We start from the raw sequence: 26853 nt of genomic DNA on the forward strand, positions 1-26853 counted from the left end.
ACTGGATTTGCGCCAGGAGAAACACGTATAGGTGTAATTTTGCCCTACCCGACGTGGAAATGTACTGAATACTCAGTACATTTGAAAACAATTGCGAAGTTGTTCTCGGGTGATTTCGAACATTCATAGGAACAGTAGCAAACAATCGGATTTTGCACCAAATAGACATCGAAAGTAGAAAATGGGATTTCTAATAAGCATGGCTGGATTTACTATTAAACCCTCAAACACCACATTTCTTACCTTAATAATTTCAAAGAGAGTGTGAACGCAATTCAGTTAATAACTGCAAATGTTCTTTATCTTTTGCCACTCCAAAAATATGGAACTTTCTACCTCACAAAAATCGAACAACTTCTGATGTACTCAAGACCCTCCTTAAAACTTACCTCTTTAATTAATAAATCTTATTGTATCTCTAAGGGACAGTGACAAATAATATTTTTCTAACAGCAGCCATACAAATTCTCCAATTTATTATTATTATTATTATCAATATTATAATTAAAAGATTTATCCAGTAATATTACATACTTAGCTGTAACTGCTCGATTTCAGTATTTTTGGATTCATCCTGTTTTTTACTTTTTTCTGATTCGTATTTTTGTCGGCTGTGGTCACTCTTAGAAACTGACGGCTTAATTAATAAAATACAATAGGAAATTTAGTAATGATGGTAACAAAAATGATAGCAATCATGCTGACATGATGGCGAGTCGAATGGCTGAGTGGTTAGCAGCGGCACCGCAAGTTATAGCAATAATATCAGTGCTGGTTCAAACGGCACGCTCACCTATGGTTCTGGTGGTAGAACAAGTCTTCTCGGATAAGGACTATAAACCGTAGGCCCAGTGTATACAATGGCTTGTGTGCTCTATAAAGAACCCAGTACATCCTTCAAGACGAGCAGGGGGATAGTCTTCTCGGATAAGGACTACAAACCGTAGGCCCAGTGTATACAATGGCTCTTGTGCACTATAAAGAACCCAGTACATCCTTCGAGACGAGTAGGGGGACACCCCGGTGTACTGGAACAGACAGCCCCTGTGGTGGACGACGAGAGTTGCTGGTACCGGATTACCAGGTAGCACAGACACGAAAAGACCCTTATACCCGATTCACACGTACAAAAATCTTACCAAATGTAACAAAATGTAACCAAAAGTAACACTTTACGGCACGTGTGAAAGTACCTCCGTGTAATATCCTTGTAAAATCTCGGAACGTCTCGGTAATCTGTAGAGGTAATCCCGAGATGTAGCATGGATGGATCTGCGCATGCGCAGGGATTTCAACACAACACAACAATCTACTGTGTTTCACGGGGTTCTTTGAATTTTCTTCCTTCTGCAGACGATTCTGATCCACTAAAAATAGATAGGCCTAGTTTTTCTCAATGATGAATGCATTACCCTTGTTATTGATGTTAATTAGTAATGGTAGAAGAAGAAGATATACATAAAATGAACGTCGGGATGGTGTTAGTACTATTACTAGTATTATCAAGAGTCGACAGAAACGTTGGAAGTTATGCCTAGTTTTGTAGTAGTAGTAGTGCAGTAGTTTACAGCAGTTGTTAAGGGCATTGATTGCTTCGATTGTTTACAGTGATGGTGAGTTCGACAGTCCATCTGTGACAGGGGTTCTCAACTAGGCCTAGGCTAGACCTATATCGCAGTAGGGAAAAAATGATTCATTGAATAAACACGAGTAAATTTTACACGACCTTGACATTACCTTACAGACGCGTGTGAATGCTTTTTATCACGGTAGGAATAACTCGGGAGATCGCTCGGTTACAATTTGTTACTTTTTGTTAAATTTAATTTCACATGTGAATCGAGTATTAGGGGCAAAGAAATTCATTGATCGAGTTCCTAGTCCACATTCCAAGCGCCCTGAGCATCTTACATTAGATGGATATGTGCGCTATATAAAACTACACTATTATTATTATTATTTGACATTACTGAAATAATAAACAATAAAAATAAAAACAACAATACAAACAATAATGATAAAGATGATCATAAAGATAATGATAATAATGATAGTGATATGATGCTGCTGTTGCTGCTGATGATGGATAATATTCATGACTAAACCTTGCATATCATATCATTGAACATATTATATGGATACTCGGCACTATACAAGTTTTGTGTTGATTGATTGATATTCCACTTCACTTGACCCATCTCAGATTTGTTCCTCCACTGTCAAAACAGTTGCTTGACCAATTTTTAAAATATTCAGATGTATTAATGTGGTTTTTCTTTTTTTTTGTGAAGTGTTTTTTTTTTTGTGAATTTCTTATGAACTTGTGATTGTTTAAGCGAATATTGGCCCATGGTGGCTTTTAGGGCAATAAAACAAATTGAATTGAATAACATTAATAATAATCATAAATGCATTGTTTAATAATATCATTTCATTATATAATCTAATCTAATTTTAATTAACTTTGCAGATAGAATTTTCAGTGACAACTGAGAAAAAAAAATCAATGTGTTGCTTTAAAACGAACCAATGGATGCTCATTATTTTCATCGTAGTGTGCTTCTGTTTCCACTTCTGAATCGCTTTGAGAGTAATTAAGTTCAGTTTGGTCTACAATAGAACAAAATGCAAACAATTTTGTTGATATAATAATGTGAGATCAAACATAGAAAATAATACCTACTATATACCTCATACATAGATTCTAGGCATCTGATTGGTTATGAAGCGGGCAGTAGGAAGTACTATTCCACTGAAAAAAGTACTACTTCTCTAAAAAATAGTACTAGACACACTCTTTGATCGCCGAGCTAGTAGGGCTAGACCCTAGTTCAGCTAAGCTAGGCTCGAAAGTAAGTACTTTTTTAGGCCTCGCAGGCATGAGGGAATTTCATATTTTTTTACTTGTCCTGAAGACAATTTTACTTGTCCCAATATTATTGCGCAATAACCATAAAAAATAACACAAAAGTAAAGTATTTTTACTATGGCCCTACAACATTAAAAGGCCTACATGCATACTGCATTGATCACGCAAAAATGTTTTTCTTTCATTCTTTAAATTGCAAGAATTAAAATGACAACTACAAGTGAAAATTTCTCAGGCATGGTTGATTCCCACAATACACAAGTTCTCAGCCACACGCTGACCGGACAGTGTTTTATGACGTTATCTTATTTTTTGTTAATTTTTTTTGGGGGGGGGGTTGGACATACCGTATGTTTGTACCCGTTTGCAGATCTTAATCAATTCTAATACTAATTTCAAATATATTTTATTTTTTGTTTTTTTGCGGAGGATACAAAAAAAAAAACTAATTCAAATTGCATGGGAATACAAGTTCAAAGTTCAAAGTAATTTTATTGTCAATAGTACAAGTAAAATTGAAATTTGGTTTCCTTGGATACACAAAAAAAACAGAAAAAAAATATCAAGAGTTAGATTCTAAAAATTTCAGGTTAAATAAAGTATCATCAGCTTAGTATAATTCTTAATTTAGTATACAAAATATAGTACGAAAATAGTTTATAAAATTCCAGTGTAAGACATTCAAGAAAATCACAATAAAAAATAATTACAATTAAAATTATTGCAGCTTAAATATCAAAAATTCAATTAAAAAATAAATTTAAAAATTATTCAATTACAAAAAATTATTATTGGAGCTATAAAATATCAAAAGTTCAATTCAAACATTATTTTACTTTACCAAAAACATAATTCCAGAGTAAGACATCAAAAAATAACATAATAAAGTTTAAAAAAAATAAATAAATTTAAAAAAATAGAAAAATTAAAAATTTTTTTTTTTCCCCCTTACCCCCATCATCAGTTCAATAAACATCTTAAGTAAGCAAAGAATAAATATGTTTATTTCCTCCTGAAATTAGCGTTAAATAAAAATATTGAGTTAGGAACAAAGGAGAATCTACATCTATTTGATTTTGTACCAACTTGCCTGAGCCTACCTGATTTGTTGAAATGGAATCTATGGTTAAGGGGGTGAGTCGTCACTTTGACAACGCTAAACAGTTTGTTTAGGGTTTCTTTCTCGTACACTTCTTCAACATTGGCAAAGTCGTTTCCAATGCCCATAATATTGCTAGCCTTTTTTATAACATAATTAATCTTATCTTTGTTACCCTTAGTTAAGCTGGCATGCCATACTATGTGGTTGCTCAAAAGTACACTCTGAATGACACTGTGAAAGAACAACTGAATGGTGTCCAGGCTGACATTGAACCTTTGCTTTGCTTTTTTTGTAACATAAGTAACTTGATTATTCCAATTTAACTTGTTATCAAGATGGACACCTAAATATTTGTGCGAGTCCACAATTTCAATGACATTCACCAACCGTAACATGGAGTTTCCTGAAATCAAAAATCAATCTTTGGTTTTACTTGCATTTAGTTTAAGGTTATTATCATTATATGACCTTTCAAAACTAATGATCATATTACGATAATTATTTTCATTATTATTGCTAATTAAGCCAGTCACAACAGTATCATCAGCATATTTAGTAATAATGCAGTTTTCAAACATGCTTCTAAATTTATTAGTATATAGTAAAAATAACAAGGGTGACAACACACAGCCTTGAGGAGCCCCCATGTTAGTGCTGAGTATACTGGACTTGGACGTCCCAACCCTAACCGACTGAGTTCTATCAGTCAGGAAACTGCCAACCCAAAGAATCAGATGCGGGTTTACCCCAAGATCAACAAGTTTGGATAACATGATGTGCGGTAAAATTGTATTAAATGCTAAAGAGAAATCAAAAAATGTAGTACGAGCATATGAGTTGGGGTGATCCAGATGGGTGTGTATAAAGTTTAGAGCAGATATTAGAGCATCATTAACTCCCGTTTTTATTTTGATAGGCAAATTGGTGTGGGTCCAATTTTTCACCACACTGGCTGATTAGTTTAGACTTAACTAAGAATTCCATGGCATGGCTGTAGTAGCTATGGGCCGGTAGTCGTTAAGGTCAACTGGTTTTGATTTTTTGAGGATGGGTGTAACCACAGAATGTTTCCAAAGATAACTCTAGAAAAAGAGATGCACAGAATAGTAAATACTTGTTTTCCTACTATCAAGCCCTCAATTTTCTGCAAAATATCCGTGGAAATCGGCACATATTTTTGAAATGCGGCAAAGGATTTCTGGGCCTAATATTTTTTGCAGGGGATATTTTACAGCCTGACACATCCTCAATTCATTTATTGCAAAATAAAAAAAACTGCTTACCTCTCAACGAAAGTCAAGCACTGTAGGCCTATATAACTCTGAGCATGGGCCGGGGGGGACGAATCCCTTCTAGAGAATCTCCAAGACGGTGACATTTTTGAGACGGGAAAATGATTCATTTATAGGCCCTAACCCTCAATTTTTAACTTCAGTTTTACAAGATTTGGATTTTATATGCACATTATCATCATCACTTAGTGATTTTTAATTACTTTAACAACTTTAAATCCCAATTTAACTACCCTTTCTTAGTCGGTCTAGGTTGCCTTCCCCACACGCGCAAACAAAATAGACTAGGTCTATTTTGAAGTCGGCCTAATGGCTGCTGTTCATATTCGTACTCAAAAATAATTACTAGTCTTGAAGTCCAGACACTTCATGTCGTCCAACTCAACTTATCAACTAACACAAATACAAATACTCTTTAATAGCAATCTGCAAATTACAAGTGATAAATTACAAATTGATGTTTACAAAAATAGATATATAAAACTAGATAGAAATATATATATATATATATAAAGAAAAATATTATATAAAAATTATTCTTATTATTATAATTATTTTTTAGTTATTTATTTATTTTTTTTTTTTTTGAAAAAAATCTCGGGAAAGAAAGAAAAACAGAAACTCATCTTATCAACAATAAAAACACGAAAAATATTATATTATAGTTAATATTATTATTAAAATTATTTAACTAATGGCTGTGCGCCCAAAATCTTGGTATATGTCTGGTATTTTTAGACTACACCAGTGCAAATTTATATTGTAAACAGACCACGTGCAGCAGGCCCAGGCGGCTGACGGCTTACAGGTACGATATCGTGGGAAAATATGTAGGTCTGCTGTAGGTCTAATGTGTTAACATACAACAGATCTGGCTAACATTTAACGATTAAGAATTAATTTTCAATCTTTACTGCAGAAAATAAATTTTATTTTCAGTAGGCATACATTTTTTCTTTTAAACTGTCAATGTTGGTGACTCTAAATTGATAAACACTGTGCTGTGCGTAACCATGGCATAGTCGGTTTTCTGTTTGATCTCTCTTTGTGCGCCGACAAGTTGAAAGCATTACGCATTACATGGTGAAGTAGCCTATTCTAAAAGTGCTTCTCCACGGACAAGTATTCCCTAAAATTCTTGTCCGACCGTAAAAAAACACTCGTCCCGGGTATCGTGTAAGTGGGTTCGCTCATGCCAGTGCCTCGTAGAATCTATGTATGAGGTATATAAAACAAATATTGACTGCTCTAGATTCGGGAAACGGTGAAATCTATTCAGTCAATATTTGTATACTTCTTAATACTTCTATAAAGTGCAGAAATAATAGTTTCAGATTTCATTTCATTTACCTATGCATTAGGATAATAAAACTCATACATAAAAGAATTTACAGTATACTGTATATATAAAGAAAATTCCAACCACAAGGACTGGATTGTTAAAAAGTAAACTGGTCAACTGTCAAATGGCTTCTGAGTCTGGCAGGAATATAAAATATAATTAGGGCAAAATGCTATATATAAAATGAATAAATCACTGAAACTAAAATGAAATCACTTTACAAATGTGTTGACATAAAATCTGAATAAAGTACAAATGAAATTGCTAAATTTGCCATTTGTACCGTAGATCAAAGAGTATAGAAAATAGCATATATCTAGTTTAACGAAAGTTCAAGAAAAACACACTGGAAGATGCGTAAATCTTAATTTGTAATATCTCGTAATCTCTGAAAACCTTTCTGAGGTCGGTGAAGACTACACAATTTTACATGAGTCTTTACCAGGACTGTTGCTTTCACACGCAGCAATCCTTGTTACATCATGTAACAACTTGTTACATTTGGGAAAATGTGTGCATGTGAATTGGGTATAAGAATTAGGAAATATATCTTCTTGCGTATGACATACAGCATCATAGTTTTTGTTATTTTATATTATAACAATTTTCCTACTACAAAAATAAATACATCCTATAGATTATAACTTTACCTTTTTTTTGTTTCGTTTGATCTAGTTTGTTTACTACAGTACTATTCTTTGTCTGTTTACTTATTGCAATGTTTGAGGGGTTGACTGCGATTAACAGGAATGCTGCTCGCTCTATCACACATTTACAGGCTTCAGAGAAGTAACAGTGTTCATTGGTTTCCCTGTCTTCCAAATGCGGCTCCTCCTTGTGAACCTCTAAGGACAATGCCTGTTGCCTTGCTACGATTGATTCTATCAATTTCAGGAGAAAATTACACAAATCAACAATGATGTAGCATGGATTAATGCTCTTTTGGAACAGAAGGTTCTACTACTTAAAAGAACAATGGGATAAGATGGTTTATCCAGCTAATTTACAAAAAAAGACTTTTCAGGCATATGATTCGTTGAGCCTGTTAAAAAGCCATCTTGCATTTCAAAGTTTATTTAAAATACTTTTTTTCTTAATTTATTATTTATAAATAACACTGTATTCTATGGTTGGATATTATGTAATCCAAGCATTGAGAACAATACAACAAAACAATTGTGTATATGTAGAAGCATGTGGGGCAGCTGTAAGTTTGTGGGTTAGATCAAAAGACCAGTCACAATACTTGTTAACCTGTTTCTAATTAAGTTTATCAAGCAACACATTCAATTTGTCCCCAGAAGGTAGAGGTTGTTATGGTTGTCATCTGCACAATTCTCAATGTGATTTCCATGGGTTTTTAGATGTTATTCCTTATAATTCTAAGTTCAATTATTCAAAATGTTATGTAATAATTTTTTAGTGTAGAAAAACAAAAAAACAAACAATGCATTGTACTCACTGAACATTTGTTTGATTTGAAGTTGCCCTTTTGAACTTGACCTGCCATCATCCCTATCATGAACATCTTCACAGGCTTCAGCGGAACTGCCTGCTGCCTCCGGCTTTGATATCTTCCTTCTGTACAATGGCTCTATCTTATGTGTCCTAGTTGTGACAAGAATTCTACGGACTTTGTAAACGGTCCGATACACCTCCACTAGGGCGTTGGAAGGAGCATGCCTGCTGTACATGATCATGAAATGCAAGAAAAATTACTACTTTCATATTATTAATGACCCATTGAGCACATTATACTACACATGAAGAAAATTAATTTCTACAGAATTCAAAAATATACATATAATAAATCTTGGCTCCATTGTCTAATTGGTAAGGGCCGGTTACCAAATAAGTATACCACATTTGCCTCATAGCTCAGTTGGTATAGCAAATCAATCAGAGGTCAGGGCTCAATCTAAGAAGATACAACTTGATCTCATAGCTCAGTTGGTAGAGCAAGTCAAACAGAGGTCAAGGGTTATTCAAGAAGATACAACTTGGCCTCATAGTAGTACAGGGGCTTATGTAGCAAAATAGGCTCGAGTTTGCAATTCATGTTAATTTATGGCAACAATGTTTTTCCGACTCAGAATTTTATACTGAACAAGAAAAACGTTGGTGCCAATTTTTTCGGGAAGGTTAACTGGCCGCCATCTTGGAAAACAAGATGGCGGCCGCATCTGGTCAAACATAGTATTATGTGGTATCATTAGAAAGAAAATCATGCACTGGATATTTTTTCCCATTACACTAATATGAAAAAATGTATAGAAACGGAGATATTCGCCATTAAACACATCATTGTCTGCTGCCCTCTATTGCTGAAAATTTCATTTTTATTGTTTCTAGGAAGTTGGCTGGTTTTCTTGGTTCTAATACAGATATTTTGTAGAGTCTTATGTTTGTAACTAATTTGATACATTGATAAACAAATTTCATATGTATTCATGGGTATTTTTTTTTATTAAACAATGTAAATATCCATTCCATATCATTTGTTCATTGCAGTGACAGTTTCCTATCAATATATTTGTTTAAGCTGCAATATCCTGGTATTTTCCAGTCTCTGCAAAAACAAAATCGTTAAGCAGACCGCTTGATTATCAGAGTAATTGTAAATACCATATCATACCATATTTATTGGAATATATACCCAGGGACTTTCATTGTTAAGAATGGTTTTGAGGGGACGTTTATTTTAGGGAGACGTTTATTATTATTATTTTTTTCTTTTGGTGTGAATTTGATGCGTATATACTCAAAATATATGCCCTTAAATTTCACTACAACACGTAATTACTATCGTAATGAAAGGAAAAAATGTAATTCAACTGGAGTGAAAATCAATAGAATCTGTTGACAATGATGTTGCTTTGTTTACTGTCATTTGGTTGGGTGGGGAGTTGATTATTTGAGGAAAAAAGTAAGGCGTTTATTCAAAATGAGGCTTTAGAGGCGATGTTTATTCAGATAAATATGATAACAGATTTATCTATGGTTAAAACTTTTTACTATCCCTATGTAGAAGTTTTGAAAAATGAGAATATCTCACACCAGAAACCATCTCGGTACTTGTGAATCCGGATTTTGGGGGTCACAACAAAAAAGGTGACAATTTCTTGATATTGACCATAAGTCTAAATAATAATTGTAGATTATGGATTTACCTACAGTAATAACAGGCACATTTCATTTTAATAATTAAAGTTCTCTGCTCTATCTATTTCTGTCTAATTTTCAATCAAATCAAAGGATGATGAAATAACAGCCTTCATGCATCTTGGTACGACAGGCACAATTTCGCAGGAACAATATCGTTTGGCAAACCTAGCTGAAACAACTCTCCGAATCTGAAAAAAAAAATCTGCCTACAAAAAGCGGGCACCTATCGTAATACATGGTTCCAAGTTGGAAGAGGTTATTTCCGGGAGATCTGCAGTGACGGGTCTAAGGGGCAGGGAGGGACTTTCATTGATGGAGGGTGTGAACCACATCAGCCCCACCATGGTTGGAGCTAAAGAAAATATTTATGATTGTGACACGTTTAGATGGCCGGAAATGGCCCTCTCAGACATAAATTTGAATATAAATTTCATTTCTACCCCCTTTTTTTTATATTTAGGAGGCCCGGCCGGCTTTCCTCCTCCCTGTACTGTACTACTGATCTGATTTCTTAATACATTTCTTTATATTTTGCTACACATAGTGATAACCACCGGCACTGACTGCCTTAGAAAATTGATAATAAAGCAGTGAAAACATGCAAAATTATCAATTTGCGGAGATTCTTGCTTGTTTGCAGGAGTGCGGGAGACTGTCTTGATTTCCCGGAGACTCTTGGCTTGTGAGTTCCGGAAGACTTGGGACCCCTACAATGTCAATGTTTCTGTCGGGGTAACTTGCAATTGATAATACTTTCTTGTTGCTTAAAACCACCTAGTATAGAGGAAACTGAGATGTGCTGGACACTAGGGTTTTTATAAAATAGTATTAGATCACTCCATTTGTATTATCATCTGAGGTCCATACTAATTTCTTTTACTATAGCTCTCAAAATTAGGCTGTCATGATTCAGCTCACTTATTTTTTTTCTTTACTGTCAATTATGTAATATTATTTTAGCCTCGACTCAGAATGATGATGTTGGACAGGGAATTATTTACCCACTTTTAATTTTTTATAAGAAGTGCCTATTATTATGTGAATTCATTATCTATAATCAGACATTATTATAATTTGATGCGATTTGTTTCGAAATTCTCACAGGTAAACAAAGTATATACAAAAAAACCCAAAAAAACCCCAACAATTAGAGAATTTCAGAATAACCCTTAAAGCATTTCTGCTTGTTTCCGAAATGGTCCCATTGAAATAATAATAAATAACGCTAAAATGACAAAATACAAAAAAAAAGGCCTTATCCAAAGCTCTCAGTATCAAAAACATTTCATGTCACCTTATGTTTTTCTGCCAAATGATTTTGTTTAACCCTAAACTCAGAAGTACCAGGATGGTGTGCGGCGGGGATAGTTTCACCTATTAAAACTTGGATTGTAGATAACAGGCTATATTATGATTATCACTTTTTTTATGAAAATCGCTCCCAGTCAAGCAATTTAATTTTATGTTCCTTTTTGTTTTCTGCTAAATGATTTTGTTTTTGCCCCCAGAAATTATAGCAGTCTCAGAAATACCGCTATGGTGTCTGAAGGGTAATAGTTTCATCCTTTAGTAAGAATATGTAATTATTGTATCTATATTATGTAATTGCGGCTGTTGGGTGTTGATGTGTACTTAAAAAAATATATCAGGAAACTCTCAATCTCAATACAATAAAGGTTATACGTCAACAAAAATGATGATTTTCAATTTTTTTAATGAAAAAAATAATAAGCATGAATAAAAATGTTTTTGTTATCAGTGTATCAGTCCAGTTACAAACACGAATCTACAAATTATCGGTATTAGAACTGAGAAATCAGGTAAATTTGAACAAAGAACTACAAAAATGAAATTTTCACCAAGAGAGGGCAGCAGATAATGACATGTTTAATGTTTACTATTCATTTTTTTATATTAGTGTAATGGGAAAAATATTCAGTGCATTATTTCCTTTCCAATGATACCAAATAATGATATGTTTGACTAGATATGTCCGCCATCTTGTTTTTCAAGATGGCGGCCACTTAACCTTCTCGAAAAAATTGGCACCAACATTTTTCTTGTTCAGCATAAAATTCTGAGTCGGAAAAGCGTTGTTGCCATTAATTAACATGAATTGGTATAGGTCAAGGGTTATTCAAAGAAGATACAACTTGGCGGCATGAGCTCAGTTGGTATACCAACCACACAGAGGTCAGGGTTTACAAGAAGATACAACTTGGCCTCACAGCTCAGTTGGTAGAGCAAAACAAACAGAGGTCAGGTGTTATTTAAGAAGATACAATTTGGCCTAATGAGCTCAGTTGGTATATCAAATAAGCAGAGGTCAAGGGTTATTCAAAGACGACACAAGTTGGCCGCATGAGCTCAGTTGTTATACCAAGCAAACAATGGTCAGGAGTTATATTCAATGAACTACTGTACTAAATTATCAACATAGCTTAGTTGCATAAAAATAAAATAAAAAATAATTTGTTGTTTTTGTATTCAAAGATGAACTGAATACCTTGTGGGTGAGTCAAGCAACGGCAGCTGACAATGCTTGAGGAGACACGCTAGCAGACATTGTGATGCTCGGTCTAACAGAGCATGCTCAAGATTCTCGCCCTCACTACAGTCCCAATCTGAAAGCAAATCAAGCAGTATACTCAGTGTGAAGTGTTCAGAATAAAGAATGAACATTCAGCGAAGACCAACACATTGCGCATTACAACATGTACATACAGTACTACAGGTCTCCAATTAAAGACCACTTTTGGAACCTGCAGTTTCCATGGTCTTTAGCAGCTTTGGTCTGTAATTAGAATAATAAAGATAAACGACATTTGTTAAAATGGGAACACAGAAAAGTGGTCTTTAATTGTGTTGAAGACAAGCCAAAACAGTCACTACTCACAAATCGTGTTTCGGGGACATGTTGGAATGTCAACATTTTATAAATATATTTTATTGCACTAAACTAAAATTTACATATCTATACATTATGCTATGTTGTTATTTTCCCAACTTTCGAGATGTTCTCTACCTGAGAAATGGCTGAAAACATAAACTTTGAAGGCTGATATCTCAAACAGCTGTACGTTTAAACTACTCTAATTTAATAAACAAAATACCATTTTATAACTTTCATTTTACTGCTTAACTTTGTATAAATAACTAAAAACTGACTGGAGTGGTCATTAATTAGAGGGAGACCTGTATTTAAAAATGTACAAAATTCACTTGACCAATAGTAGCAATAACTCTACAATAAGAAGTCTAAACTCTCTGCTGTGAAGGAAAACTACTTACCTTTGGATTTAGCATATTCCTCCATCGCAGCAAACACCCTGTTGCCAGGTTCCCTGTTCTTACCGACAGCCATGTAAAGTAATTTCACTAAATCTGTGGACACCTCAAATTCAGATAGATCATAATCGTCATCACCACTTATTATTGCTTCACAAACATTATTTACAATTTTATCTGTGAATGAATTAACAATGTATATTAATACCATGTTGGTATATATTAATATGTAACTGATCAAAAGTACTAGTATAACAATATTATATTTTAAAGCAGATAGATAACCCAAACATTTAGTATAGATTTATTTGTTGTTAAGAAGTAGAACAGTGTTATTTTACTTGTGTTTAAACCAACTTGGTGTATAAATTTACCAATAATAATATAAGGCTTCTATATAGCTCCAGTGGTAGCTAAAGAAATTTGCCAACAGCGGAACTAACATGTCCGAGAGTGGTCTGAACCAAGGGCCGGAATAAGAGCCTAGTCAGGGTCCCGGAATAAAAATCCCTGATAGTGTTCATGGGGAGAGTCTTTATGGCTTAGCATGGCCCAAATTTTATTTCTAGACCATAATAATAACTAGAGATACTATGTTCAATAGAACATGAACCCAGTCATTTTTTAAGAGATAACCACTGTGACCTTTAACCTCAACCTGTGAAGATCCCATGTTTGGTAGGAGTCTGTCTAATGCAACTAGTCCAATCGTTAGTCACTAGCAATATTTGATAATTCAAAAAGAAAGAAAGAAGAAACTGCTCGGAAACAGAACCCAGTCAGCATGCTGCTGACTGGGTAAAGAAAGAAGAAACTGCTCGGAAACAAAACCCAGTCAGCATGCTGCTGACTGGGTAAAGAAAGAAGAAACTGCTCGGAAACAGAACCCAGTCAGCATGCTGCTGACTGGGTAAAGAAGAAACTGCTCGGAAACAGAACCCAGTCAGCGTGCTGCTGACTGGGTAAGGACTAGCAATCAAAATCATGTTATTTGGAAAGGCAAATTATTTTTGGTCAAATTCCCTCCCTGCTTTCCCGCAGGTGCCACCACTGTATAGCTCACAAATCCACTGCAAACATTGCTTAAGTCAATCAAATTTTACCTAGTTCTTTATTAGTGGATGATTCTAAGCCAGCTGAGAACAATTGCTTTTTGAGCCAAGTTTCTGTTTTCCTTTCCTCCTTGGAAGCTGGCATCCAGACCAGCATCCCTCCTAGACATCGTCCAATCACTAGGCTGCATGTACGTTCTAAATCCACAAGCCACACCCATGATTTAAATGGCTGCTGAACTAAGGCACTCGTACTGTTACCTATAACAACAAATAGGATGTTAATTGTACTGTAGTATATAAATTACATTGAAACACAGAATATCTATAATCTGAAAGTTAAGCTACACCATGGCACATTCGACATTCCTGACATTACCTTGTATGGGCCATTCCAATTCCTGCTCTTCCAAAACTGAAGCTGCCGGTAATGACCTATTTAAATGGTCCAGCTCAGGCAGTAGGCACAGTAGATGGATCAGCAGAGGACGGGTTACGGTCACAGGGAGTAAGAGCAGAGAGTGGAGTATCAGTGATAGCATTGCCCCAGCAGCAGAATTAAAGAGAACATCTTGTAACTTCTCCCGGAGCGCATATGACACCTGGCCGTGGTTCTGTTGCAGTAAAGCTATAGATCGTTGCAGAACCTCAACAGCATGTGGCAGTAGAAGGGACAAGTGCTGCTGAAGGAGCCCGACACAAGATGCTATCTATAAAGCATAATCAAGTTTAGTTTAATAAACATTTTCTAGTTAATCTAAAATGTCAACAAAATTGTAATCTAATGGAAAAAACAACAATTACTGGCAGGCATGAGGGAATTTTATATTTTTTCACTTCTCCCCGGACAAGTACCCTTGAAAAATGCACTTGTCCTGAAGACAATTTTACTTGTCCCAATATTATTGCGCAATAATCATAAAAAATAACACAAAACAAAAGTATTTTTGCAGTGGACCTGCAACATTAATAGGCCACATGCATACTGCATTGATCACGCAAAATGTTTTTCTTTCTTTTTGTAATTTGCAAGAATATCAATAATGTATAATATGGAAAAATTCAAAATAAACATTATTAATAATATTCTATGTTTGTAAGAGTGTGTTGATTGTTGCTTAAAAGTGCTTTGCGTACTTAAAAGCCATCATCATGACAACTGAGAGTAAATATTTCTCAGGCATGGTTGATTCCCACGATACACAAGTTCTCAGCCACACGCTTACAGGACTGTGTTTTATGACATTATTTTAGGGAGGAGGGTGGCCATATTGTGTATCCGTTTGCAGATCTTAATCAATTCTAATACTAACATCAAATGTATGTTTTTTTTTTTGGTTTTTTTTTGAGGATACAAAAAAAACTAACACAAATTGCACGGGAAAACCTCTAGAAAAATAGATGCACAGAATCGTAAATAATTGTGTTCCTACTATCAAGGCCTCAATTTGCTGCAAAATATCCGTGGAAATTGGCTCATATATTTTCAAAATGTGGCAACAGATTTCTGGGCCTAATATTTTATGCAGGGAATATTTTACAGCCTGACACATCCTCATTTCATTTATTGCAAAATAAATAAAATTGCTTACCTCTCAATGAAAGAGAAGCACTGTAGGCATAACTCTGAGCATGGGCCAAGGGGACGATTCCCTTCTAGAGAATCTCCGACACGGAGAAACTTTTGAGACGGGAAAATGATTCATATATAGGCCATAAAACCCTCAATTTTTAACTCCAGTTTTACAAGATTTGAGTTTTATATGCACATTATCTCTATCACTTAGCAATGAACAATTTAAATCCCAATTTAACTACCCTTTCTTAACCTGTCTAGATTGCCTTCCCCACACGCGAAAATGAAATATACTAGGCCTTTTTCAAAGACGGCCTAATGGCTGCTGTTCATATTCTTACTTGAAAGTAATTACTAGTCTTGAAGTCCAGACATTTTGTCGTCCAACTCAACTAATCATCTAATAGCTCTATGTCCGAAGTCTTTAAATATGTCTGACCAGACTAGACCAGTGCAATTTATATTGTAAACAGACTACGTGCAGCAGGCCCAGATGGCTGACGGCTAACAAGGTATCGTGCGAAAATATGTACCTGCTGTAGGTCTAATGTGTACACATACGACAGATCTGGCTAAAATTTAACAATTAAGAGTTCATTTTCAATCTTTACTGCAGAAAATAACAAATTTTATATTGAATAAGCCTATACATTTTTTCTTCTAAACCGTCAATAAATCGCGGGAGTGTTGGGACTCTGAACTTGATGCACGCAGTGCATTGCGTAACTATGGCATAGTCAGAATTCTGTTTGATATCTCTTTGTGCGCCAACAATTTGTCAATAAAATATGTAATGCATTGTCAGGATTCAGACTTTTTATAAGTACTTATAATTACATGGTGAAGTAGCCTATTCTAAAAGTGCTTAAAATTCTTGTTGTCAGACCGTAAAAAACACTTGTCCCAGGCGTCGGGCAAGTGGGTTTGATCATGCCTGTACAGGTAGAGATATATTTGTGTTTTTTTTATCTAAGCACAATCCAAATATAATGCCATTTTGTTATATTGTTTTGCTAATGAGACTATTAGGGAAGAATCTAAACCAAATTGCTAAAATAAAATCAGACATAAAAGTTATTGGTTGTTAGTGTATATGTTACAAATTCATACTTCACAAAATTGTTATTTATCCACTAAGCAAATATATTACAGAGAGTAGATCCGATCAATCAGTTAACAGTCATAAATACACAACTATAGATATATTAACTCTTTCCTGTTAATGTAATTCTTACTTTCAACAATTTAAATCATGTATAGTAATTTCTGTTTATTGTACATACACAGTACCTTTTGTTGTTAGGAAGCACAACAGTGTTATTTTACTTTAACAAACTTAATTGTACATATCTCAAATAAGAAACACAAATTTCATATTGTTACATAAATGTGATTAAATCAAACCTTGACATTTTAATTTTAAGATACGATAAAATTGATTCAACATACAGTACCTCCTCGCCTGTGCTGGTGTAGCAGTAGGCTAACAGGTGTTTTTGGAGGGAAGACAGTAGTTCTCTCAGGTGCGATGGAGGTGCATATTCTTCATGTCGCACCTGTTTCTGGCTCTTATCACTGTTCTTTTCCAATTCACCAAAGGCTTGTTCCTAAGAAAAAAAAGTTGATTTGCTATGACAACACTGGCAACAATCACTTAAATTAGACATATCAAGAGTGAAGAAGGTAGTCTATGAATGAGATGTTACCCGCATGGACTAACAAAATGAAAATCTAGGACCAGAATTTAACTTGAAAATATCTCTCCTGCAACATGGCACTAAACAAGCAAGCTTCCTTATGCCTCTTTACTTAGGTGAATTACAGATCCAAGAACTTTGGTGGGATATTAATTTCAGGTAAGTTCTCTCCAGTGTACATTAACACTGGTTATATTTTTAATCAGCAGAGTTAACAACCTCGAAGAATTTGAATGTGTGACTGATAAAAATGTGTGTGAGTGGAGTTTAGTGGGCATACAATCGAGGAATGAAGTCACAAGGGGAGGGTATCAGAATTTTAAAATGATTTCAAAATAAGCTGCTAAATGTTTATAAAGGGCAGCTTTAACCGAGGAAAGTCAATGTTTGTGTATTTTATGTGGTCTTTTATGGAATGCATGATAAATTCATGATCACAATAGATTGTTTTCATTGAAAATGACTCTGAAATGTGGGACTGTTCCATACAATGTGAGATGGTTAGTAATGATGAACCAGGTGGGTATACATCATTGTTGTGATGATGATCATCTTTAACATATTTAAAGTAGAATTAACGTAATTAAATCATCATAACATTATCAGTATTATCAGAATCATGCCGATTCTTACTGTATGATAGCCAACATTTCTTAACAGCGTTTTCATCAGAACTTCAGCTAAATGTGTGTCCTGACCCTCCATCAACTTGTAGGAGGCGTCGGTATTAAAGGCGGCATCACCATCTATGTCAGTCGGACATGTGAAACCAAGTAACGATGCCACATGGATGTTTTCCTGAAGACTGGTTAATATAATACCAAGTTGCATTCTCTGTCAGTGGGCAAATATAAAACAACAAATGTATAAACAGTAGTTTATTGTATCATAAAATAGTAATTGGAAAAAGTACATTTGAAACTTGTTTCAGTGAACTGATGAATATTTCTGGTAATAATAATAGTTTGACTTATATAGTACTGTACACCAGAGTCTCAAAGCGCTCATAGCGTGGACTAGCTCGTACAGTATCTTCCTTCTCCCCTAAGGGTTTCTTTGTGTCTGAGCTACCCAGTAAACCGGTGCCAGCTACTCCTGTCTGTATGGACCAGTACACCACGGTAACCCCCTACTTATCTTAAAATATGTACTGGGTTCTTTATAGTTCACATGAGCCAATTGTGTACACTGGGCCTATGGTTTATAGTCCTTATCCGAGAAGACTTGTTCCACCTCTAGAAACATAGGTAAGCATGCCTTTCGCACCAGCGCCTTAACCACTCGGCCATTCAACTTGCCATGTGGATAACACGGTGTGGTAAACACATGCAAACATTTTGAATTTTCAGGAGATGGATCAGTTTTCTGATGCTAATAGCTCACGCTAGGGTCAAATTTTCTTTCGCCAAAATGGCAATAAGGTTTTTAATTTTTTTAAGCAAATGCTTTAGCCAAATTTAAAAACCAATATAGTCTTATTCATTTGTAACCAGTCGTAAAGGCAGTAACAATATTGATGATTGCACAAACAAAACAAAAATCGTTTACGATATGTGGGACTGGCGGCTACCAGACCTGCTCTAGGTCTAGTGCTACACCAGGCCATAGCTAGGCCCTAATTAATTACGTGGGAGTATACTGTTACAAGAGAGTGGCTCACTTTTTGGTGCATTAACAAGCAACTGCGGTTTCAAGTACTGTACCGTACAGTGGTCCCTACCTGTTGTTTTGCTCTACAGCACAGCAAATGCAATTATCAATAAAATTGATGCTTTTGACATGCATTTTCGGTCTTAATCAATTTTTCTAAACATTAAACATTTTCATCGTCATAATGACCTTTGCTGAGGGTCGAAGACCGCGCCTCCGAAACCATGCACGCCACTTGGTTATTTTATTTTTTTCAGGGCCAGGGTAGTGGTGTGCAAACATGTGCATCAACTGGGATGACATCAGATCGCCCAAAGTTTCATAGTGCATGACAGGAAGAAGCTCAGTGTAATAAACGATCGTTTAAACAAATAAAGAAACCCTAAATAAATCTAAAAAATTTAAATTTTATTCTCTACAAATTTCCTCCATAATTAAAATAGCAACATGAGTGAGCCTATGTGTTTGACGAATCTAACAACATCCGAATCCGAATTAAATATCTACTGAAAAGAATTACCCGCAGAAACATGCTTCGAGTATTGTCTGGACTAGTGGAAGGTTAACTTTCAGTTTATGTAACATTAACATTAACTGGCATGTCATTTTAATCAATTTATTATAATCTCTATGATGGCATGCCATGACAGTTCGTTTTCACAGCATCTGGTAGGCCTATGCTTGTTGTTTTGTTACTTATTACAATGTTTACAAAATTGATTGTCTGGTTTTAGAGGTTTATTTATAATAATAATACGTTGAGAAGGATTCGGATTTTCGGAATACATGTATTATCTTAAGTAGTATAATAACTAGGTTTTGCATAACAAACTCGCTGAAGAAATATAATTTTAGCATTCTAATTAGCATGGGAACAATAGTTTTAGCGCAACGGCAGCGGAAGCGGGGGGCCTGCCCCCCCCACTTTTCTGACAAATATTTACGAACACTGCAATATCATTATTGTCATTATTATTATTATTATTATTAGTATTATCATCATTATTGTTATTATTATTATTGGTGATTAGACACCTTGTTTATTTGCGTCTTATAAATTGACCTATTATTATCATTATAAAATATATATATATTTTTTTTCATTTTCTAATGAGCATTACAAGTTCCCTTTTTGAGTTGAGCAACCAAATGAGGCCTGTCGTGGCAAAATGGTTAAGTTGTCGCACAGGCCAGTATTGAGTAAATGATCTTTAAAATATGGGAGTTCAAAAAATTGCCAAAAAATCCAAATTTGTTTTTCACTACAAATCAACAGTATATTGTCTTGTTAATCATGTCCCAAAGTATTAGTTCTGAAAGTGGTCAACAAATCATTTATTTAATGTTATTATGATAGTTAATTCTATTAAACAATGTATACCACAATTAACTTTGAAAGGCAATTACTCAAAATCATGTTTATCTTGACTCTAAGAGTGCTGTACTTTCACTTTCCAATAACTTAGGCTTGAAATGTCCAATTCCAATGAATGACCCCTCATTTTAAAGATCAAATACTCGGGTATCTGAAAATACCAATATCTTGAATTTCAATTTTTGCTACAACTTAGCCATTTTGCCACAACACGCCTCAAATGTTGATGATGTCTGTATACGCGCGTCTGTAAAGTTTCCTTGAAACCCACCCTCAAGCATGAAGAAAAAATCGCCTGCCTTCGTGAATTCTGTATTTAGGCATATGGGGCGAGGTAGGCACTCTTTAATGGAGCGACGCTCTAGTTCTCTTTATGCTAACTACGCTCGCATATTGGACTTTATGAAATGGCCCCCACCCCACTTTCAAAAACGTTCCGCAGCCGTTGTTTTAGTGTGTCAAGTGCATGCTGGCAATGATCGCAGTGTTTGCTTCAAAACTGCCCATGCATGTCCATATGCATGCCCAGAACAATCTATCTATCTGGGATTTTTCCACATGAACTTGACAGTGTCTGTAAATCTTAGATGCAGTAAAAATGAGGTCGCTTAGCGAGGCGATCTCTCTGCTGCTCGAGACGGTAATTACTTGAGAGCCTAGACGACGATCGAATTTGTTTATGTGAAAGTTGCTTTCGCCCTTTTGGAGAACAATGCCTATATTTTCTTTGCCAAATGGTATCTCAATTCGCCATTGGCGAATTGGTGAATGGCTAGCATGAGCGTAGTTATCATCTGGGAGACTCCTGTGATTTGCATACAATTTAAAACAATTGGAATAAATTTAATAAGAATGTTTGTTTACCTGTCCTCTGGATAGACTGTCCCATCTATCTGGCCCTTGAGGTAGAAGTGTGTGAAGTAGTTCCATTCTTTCTCTAAGAGGTGGCAGTAAAAGTGGTGCTCCAATAGAAAGGGTTTCATTTACAGCCTGGAAAAAAAAACATTTTATAAAATTTCTAAAGCTCCCTTTAACCTAAATGATATAATGAATATAACAAACAAACTTTTGACTAAAGGTTAGGCATTCAAACAATGGTGTATTATTAGTAAATACGTAATCAAATAATGATGTTAATAAAAATAATTGTAGTAAACTGATAATTAATAGATGTCCCTGATGAACCCAAGAACTAAGTGTGTGGCCAAGAGGTAATCTTCCTCGTTCATGTGGTTGTCGCAACTCTCCAGGGGCTAGACAAAAAAGGAAAAATTAATCTATAATCTGTCTAAAGTTTGACACTGTCCTTTGCAACAGACATCTGCCAAAATAGATAGTAGTATAACAGTATTAATGTTGTTTAGCAATTATATAATATTATTAACAAAAGGTCATAGTGCTTTTCATTACATAGATAGGGAGTATTTTTTTCTTTGATGAACATGAATGAATGAACTACTCTGAGATTGCATTGCTCAGCAAAGATCAGGTTGATCAAATCTACTATTTCATTTGCTATGAAGGCTACACATGCTTTTGGGACATTTGCATATCTCTCACCTCTGTATTTTACTGAGGCTTGTGGAGTTAATATCCATCATTTGACTTCCCTGACCGTTTGGCGAGTTAAATGGCCGAGCTGTATGGCAGGAGCGCCGTTAACTACAGCCTTAACATCGGCACTGGTTTGAGCCGCTCCTCGCCATGGGTTCGGCTGGTAGAACCAAGTCTTTTCAGATAAGGACTTAAAATATAGGTCCAGTGTACACATCTAGCTTGTGAGCATTTTAAAGAACCCATTGCATCTTTTGGAAGTGTTACTCCAATGCTATGGTTCATTTCAGCCTCTGTTGTGGAATGATGTAAACATGTAGCTACTACAAGCGCATCTTCACAGCAGCTAGGTAGTCACGGACTACGCCCATACGCAACTCAGCACAATGACGCTGTGAGGTTAGGGTTATTCTCCTACATTTACCTCTTTACCTTTAGAGCCTACATACTCTATCTCTTTCTAATGAATTATTTCCCTTGAGTAAAAAAGGGAGGTGATATTCTTATAAAAAAAAATTGTAAAAATGGCTCACCTTTTGCACACAGTTGGGAGTATTTGAATCCATCAACCTAAAAAGTAGATGTCTAAGTGGTCTTGCTTGGTTACCAAGGATACTGGTTGCCACTCCTGCTGCCAGGGCCAATTGGAGGTGAGTGCAGAGTAACTTTAAGCATAGCATTACGAAATGATGATGCTCCCTAAAGAGGTGAAATAAAAGATATATTAATTACAAAATAAGCCTAATGTACTAATTGTTTGTAATATTAACCTAATTAAATAAAAATTATTTAAAAAGAGATATTTTACAAACAAAATTACAAACTTGTTAACCAGAGACTAATCCACATATTTCTGTGAACACTAGTACAACGTCATATGAATAATCAATGTATTATATAGGTCTAGCTGCAATACTACAATGATGATATTTTGAAAAAAAACTTTAAAAAAGACAGATGTCATATTGTTATTGTCAATAGCAATAGACTATATTTTATAATTATAAATTTATAACATTACTGTATATATTTATAACAATAATGAAAATGCTTAGGTGTAATTTTGCCCTACCTGACGTGGAAATGTACTGAATACTCAGTAAGTTTGAAAAAAATTGCGAAAAAAATCATTTATCGGGTGGGACTCGAACCCACGATCTCCAGATCACTAGCCTGGCATCATACCTCTAGACCACCGGACTTGCACCTGATGGCCAGGGTTGAATTTGAGTCCAAGTAAGCAGCGGGTACTGCAGTGTTGACAGTAATTGTTATTTTTTTCTTCTTCGCAATTGTTTTCAAACATACAGTATTCAGTACATTTCCACGTCAGGTAGGGCAAAATTACACCTATACATGTTTCTCCTGACGCAAATCCAGTTATTGTCTCTTCCATCACAATAACACTTACTATCAACACTGCAGTACCCGCTGCTTACTTGGACTCGAATTCAACCCTCGAATTCCATCACAATAACTAGGCCTATTACTATCAATAATGAAAATTATGAAGTAGTACTTCACTATACTTTAAACATTCCTTATTAAAAATCTCTTTCTGTGCCACATACTTTCAGGCTGAAGAAATAAAAATAATGAGAATATAATTAAAGATGAATGTGAATTACCTTGGAGTTGGAAATGGTACTGGTGGAAGAGTCTGATCAAATTCATTACAATACCTCTCAAGGAATGAGCGAAGGTGACTGAAAGTCACTTCTTGAAGGTCAACACAAAATGGCCGATGCCAAGCAACCACTTGTCTGAGAATACAAAAATAGACAATTTGTATATGATTCTGGAAAAGCAGAAATACAACATATTTCTTGTTACACAGTCTCAATAGGGATATTACAGTAGCTGGAGGAAGAGTTGACATCTGAACATAGGCTTAGCCAGCAAGCCGTCCGGCCGTCTTTCGGACGGCCAACAATTATTTAGGACAACCACTTTTACCGTGACGGCTTGGACAGCTTGGCCTAATCAGCTCGGTCTAGCCTTATTGGGCCTGATCTACTTTTAGCAAATTCTATATTCTTCAAATCTACATTACATTAAACTAAAGCTAAATCGTATTTACGTTTGATAAAAACAACCTCTATTGATTGAATGTACATTGTTTTCATACCAATATTCGGTGGGGATTCCCAAAAATGTAAGGGTTAACTATTGCCTACCCGGCGAAAAGTTCACTTACAACATGCGTCATGTTAAAAACATTTATACCCCGCTGGAAAATGGGACAGTTCTGAGTCGCTCACAGCACATGCATGTGGCTCTGCAAATACAATACTTGAGATTAGGTTCACCGACATTGTTGGTGTTCGTAACTCTCTGGTTATAATTAATTCATGGAAGTTAAATTTTAATAGTCAACAAAATACAGTAGGTCTAGCGCTATCTCTCGATTCGGAGGACCTAAAGTATAATTTTCACTAGACTAAGGCGAGAGGTTAAGATGCATCTGCATAGCCTAGAAACATTATGTGAATAACCGTAGCCGTGCGCAATCTATGTTCATAACTGAAATATCTTTGTTATAGCTAATTCAACACAATTCTTTTGAAGACAAAATTCCAAAATTTAAACACCTCTAAATGCTCTCTAAAGATGATAATTTTCTATTTTTCCCCCTTATGTTTGGGAGGCAGTGTGGCCCACCCATCGGCTCAGGGCCATGCCCACTGGCTTCCACTTTGGATGGCCTATTTCGTTTTTCTGGCTAAACCAATGTATCTGAAAGTGTTTTGGATAACATCGTATTCAACATTAACAAGAAATATTTCCTATAAAAAAAACGCCGCAACTTCTGTAGCTTATTATCCTATGAGTACATTTTGTTTAGCTCCTTCAACAAATAAATCTGTAACTGTATTTTCCTATAGAGCAATAAATATTGTAAAGCTTACATTATTGAAGGTATGGTGTATATATATATATATCTGGGAATAAATTTAAACAATTTCTGTATTTGGAAGTAGGCGTGTCGAAATGAAGTAGGCGTGTTCCAGAGTTGTGGTGTAGACTGAAATGTAATACTGTGCAAAACATTTGCCATATCACAAACATATTCACAAATACACACTTATACATATATATTTATAATGTAATAATTTATTTGCTAATACCTGTTAATGTTTTTAAACATATTAACAATGGCAAATATCATAGGGCTTATGTACTGGTATATTTTGGTATATTAATATTCTTTAAACTTCCTAAATTTATTCAAAACTTTACAAACATGCATTATCCATGCTTTTGTCATGGTGATCAAGTTTGGGTAAGCACTTTATATCACTATTTTGATATTAATTATTTATTCATTTAACAACATACATATTGACATAGCAAATATCATATGGGCTTATGTACTGGTATATTTTGCTGAACAATAGGCAGGTTTGAGAAACATTGATGAACATTAATTAAAGACGAGTGTCTGCAAATTTCTTTGGAAAATATGCATATACATTATTACTTTAATTTTCATAAACCAGTCATTTTTTTGTCATAAATACATTTTTTTTACGATTGATGATAAAAAAAAAAGGAGAAATAATGCAGTACCTGCGAAGCGACTGTCTCAGCTATGCTGTGCTTCGACGATAGGCTTAGCTTAGATCGGATCCGTTTAAAAGCTACTGACATGTAAACATAGTGTGGCTGCTGGCTGGCCGGGGTAATCGCTCCATACCTTCGGAGTATAGTATCAAGTTCCGGACAATAATTTCAATGTTGTAAGTATTGATTATGCTCTTCTATAATTGTAAATACATTTACTGTATGTGGTATTTGTATACTGTCCTCGATGATAATGAGTCTTTTTTTTATGCAAGTATACCCCGTGTGTGTGTGACAAAGGAATAATAGTAGTAGTAGTAGTAGGGCTAGGCCTCAGCTTACTACTACTGCAGTACATACCTTTTCTGGGCGAGCTCGGCCAAGGATGTTTAGAAATTTTTGTGTGGGTTGTGGCCTGCCAACACTGGTGCTTATAGATTTTAGCAAGTTGAAAATGTACTGCTATTCGGGCAGTTGGGTTGACGAACATAAAAACAAAAAATAGTATACCAATCATGTAGATCTAGGCCCATCTTCAGGTGTTGTGGATTTAGTAGATACTGTATATGTATGTATGGATGGGGTATAAACAAAATTCTGTAAGTAAATACATGGCACTCTACATTATGGATGTGCAATGTAGGCGAAGATTATTGATGTTGGAAATTCTTTTTACTGTCAATATCCTATCTATAAACTAAATAACTTTATTTACAATGTGTGTACTGTTATATATGCTTTATGGAGTAATAATTCAGAATAAGAGACAAGATTCAGTATATATTTTCAGTTCATATTTTATAATATTGTATAAGCTTTTAATATGATAATCATACAGTTCAGTACAGTATGCATAGTAGTTACAAGTAAGAATATTGATACTTTTTAATTTCAGACAATGGCAGTCTACTGTACGTTTTTTTATGAGATGCAGCTGTCATTGTCCAGAACCATGAAGCAGGATTTTCGACAGCTTGCAGAATTGGAACCAGAAGAGCTGAATAATCAAACTGCCATCACAGCGACCGTCCATTTACTTATTAGTGGCACCAGTATCTGATTAGGGGGATAGATGGATTATTCCCTCATTTTACATTTAGAGGATTTGGGATGAATTTCTGTCTCCAACAGGTACATATTAATGGTTTGATCTTAATGTACAATAAAGCTATAATAGTGTAACATTGATATTATTTAATAATCCAGTATTGTGTGTGCACATATCTCGTGAAATCTACTTTTTCTAGTCATGTATCAGTTTGCACTTGCCACAGCTAATTTAAAGTGAGGCGCATACAGTATTACAGTTTATAGTATTGTTAATAAC

General features: G+C 35.1%; 1 protein-coding gene across 1 annotated transcript in view; it reads right to left on the reverse strand.

Moving 5' to 3' along the window:
* Positions 1-26853, reverse strand: part of LOC117111812 (probable E3 ubiquitin-protein ligase HERC1) — a 102762-nt gene that overhangs the window by 2676 nt on the left and 73233 nt on the right. Inside the window, exons 12-24 of the mRNA XM_033254801.1 lie at positions 23591-23725; positions 22496-22661; positions 21273-21398; positions 18017-18217; positions 17141-17293; positions 14490-14820; positions 14162-14371; positions 13062-13235; positions 12277-12394; positions 8068-8291; positions 7256-7486; positions 2528-2610; positions 535-637 (exon numbers count right to left, since the gene is read on the reverse strand). Of these exons, the coding sequence (XP_033110692.1) occupies positions 535-637; positions 2528-2610; positions 7256-7486; positions 8068-8291; positions 12277-12394; positions 13062-13235; positions 14162-14371; positions 14490-14820; positions 17141-17293; positions 18017-18217; positions 21273-21398; positions 22496-22661; positions 23591-23725 (2255 nt within the window). The remainder of the gene's footprint in view (positions 1-534; positions 638-2527; positions 2611-7255; positions 7487-8067; positions 8292-12276; positions 12395-13061; positions 13236-14161; positions 14372-14489; positions 14821-17140; positions 17294-18016; positions 18218-21272; positions 21399-22495; positions 22662-23590; positions 23726-26853) is intronic.

The sequence above is a fragment of the Anneissia japonica genome, unplaced genomic scaffold (assembly GCF_011630105.1).
Source record: "Anneissia japonica isolate Jap-2015-1 unplaced genomic scaffold, ASM1163010v1 scaffold287758_len931624_cov196, whole genome shotgun sequence".
Lineage (NCBI taxonomy): Eukaryota > Metazoa > Echinodermata > Crinoidea > Comatulida > Comatulidae > Anneissia > Anneissia japonica.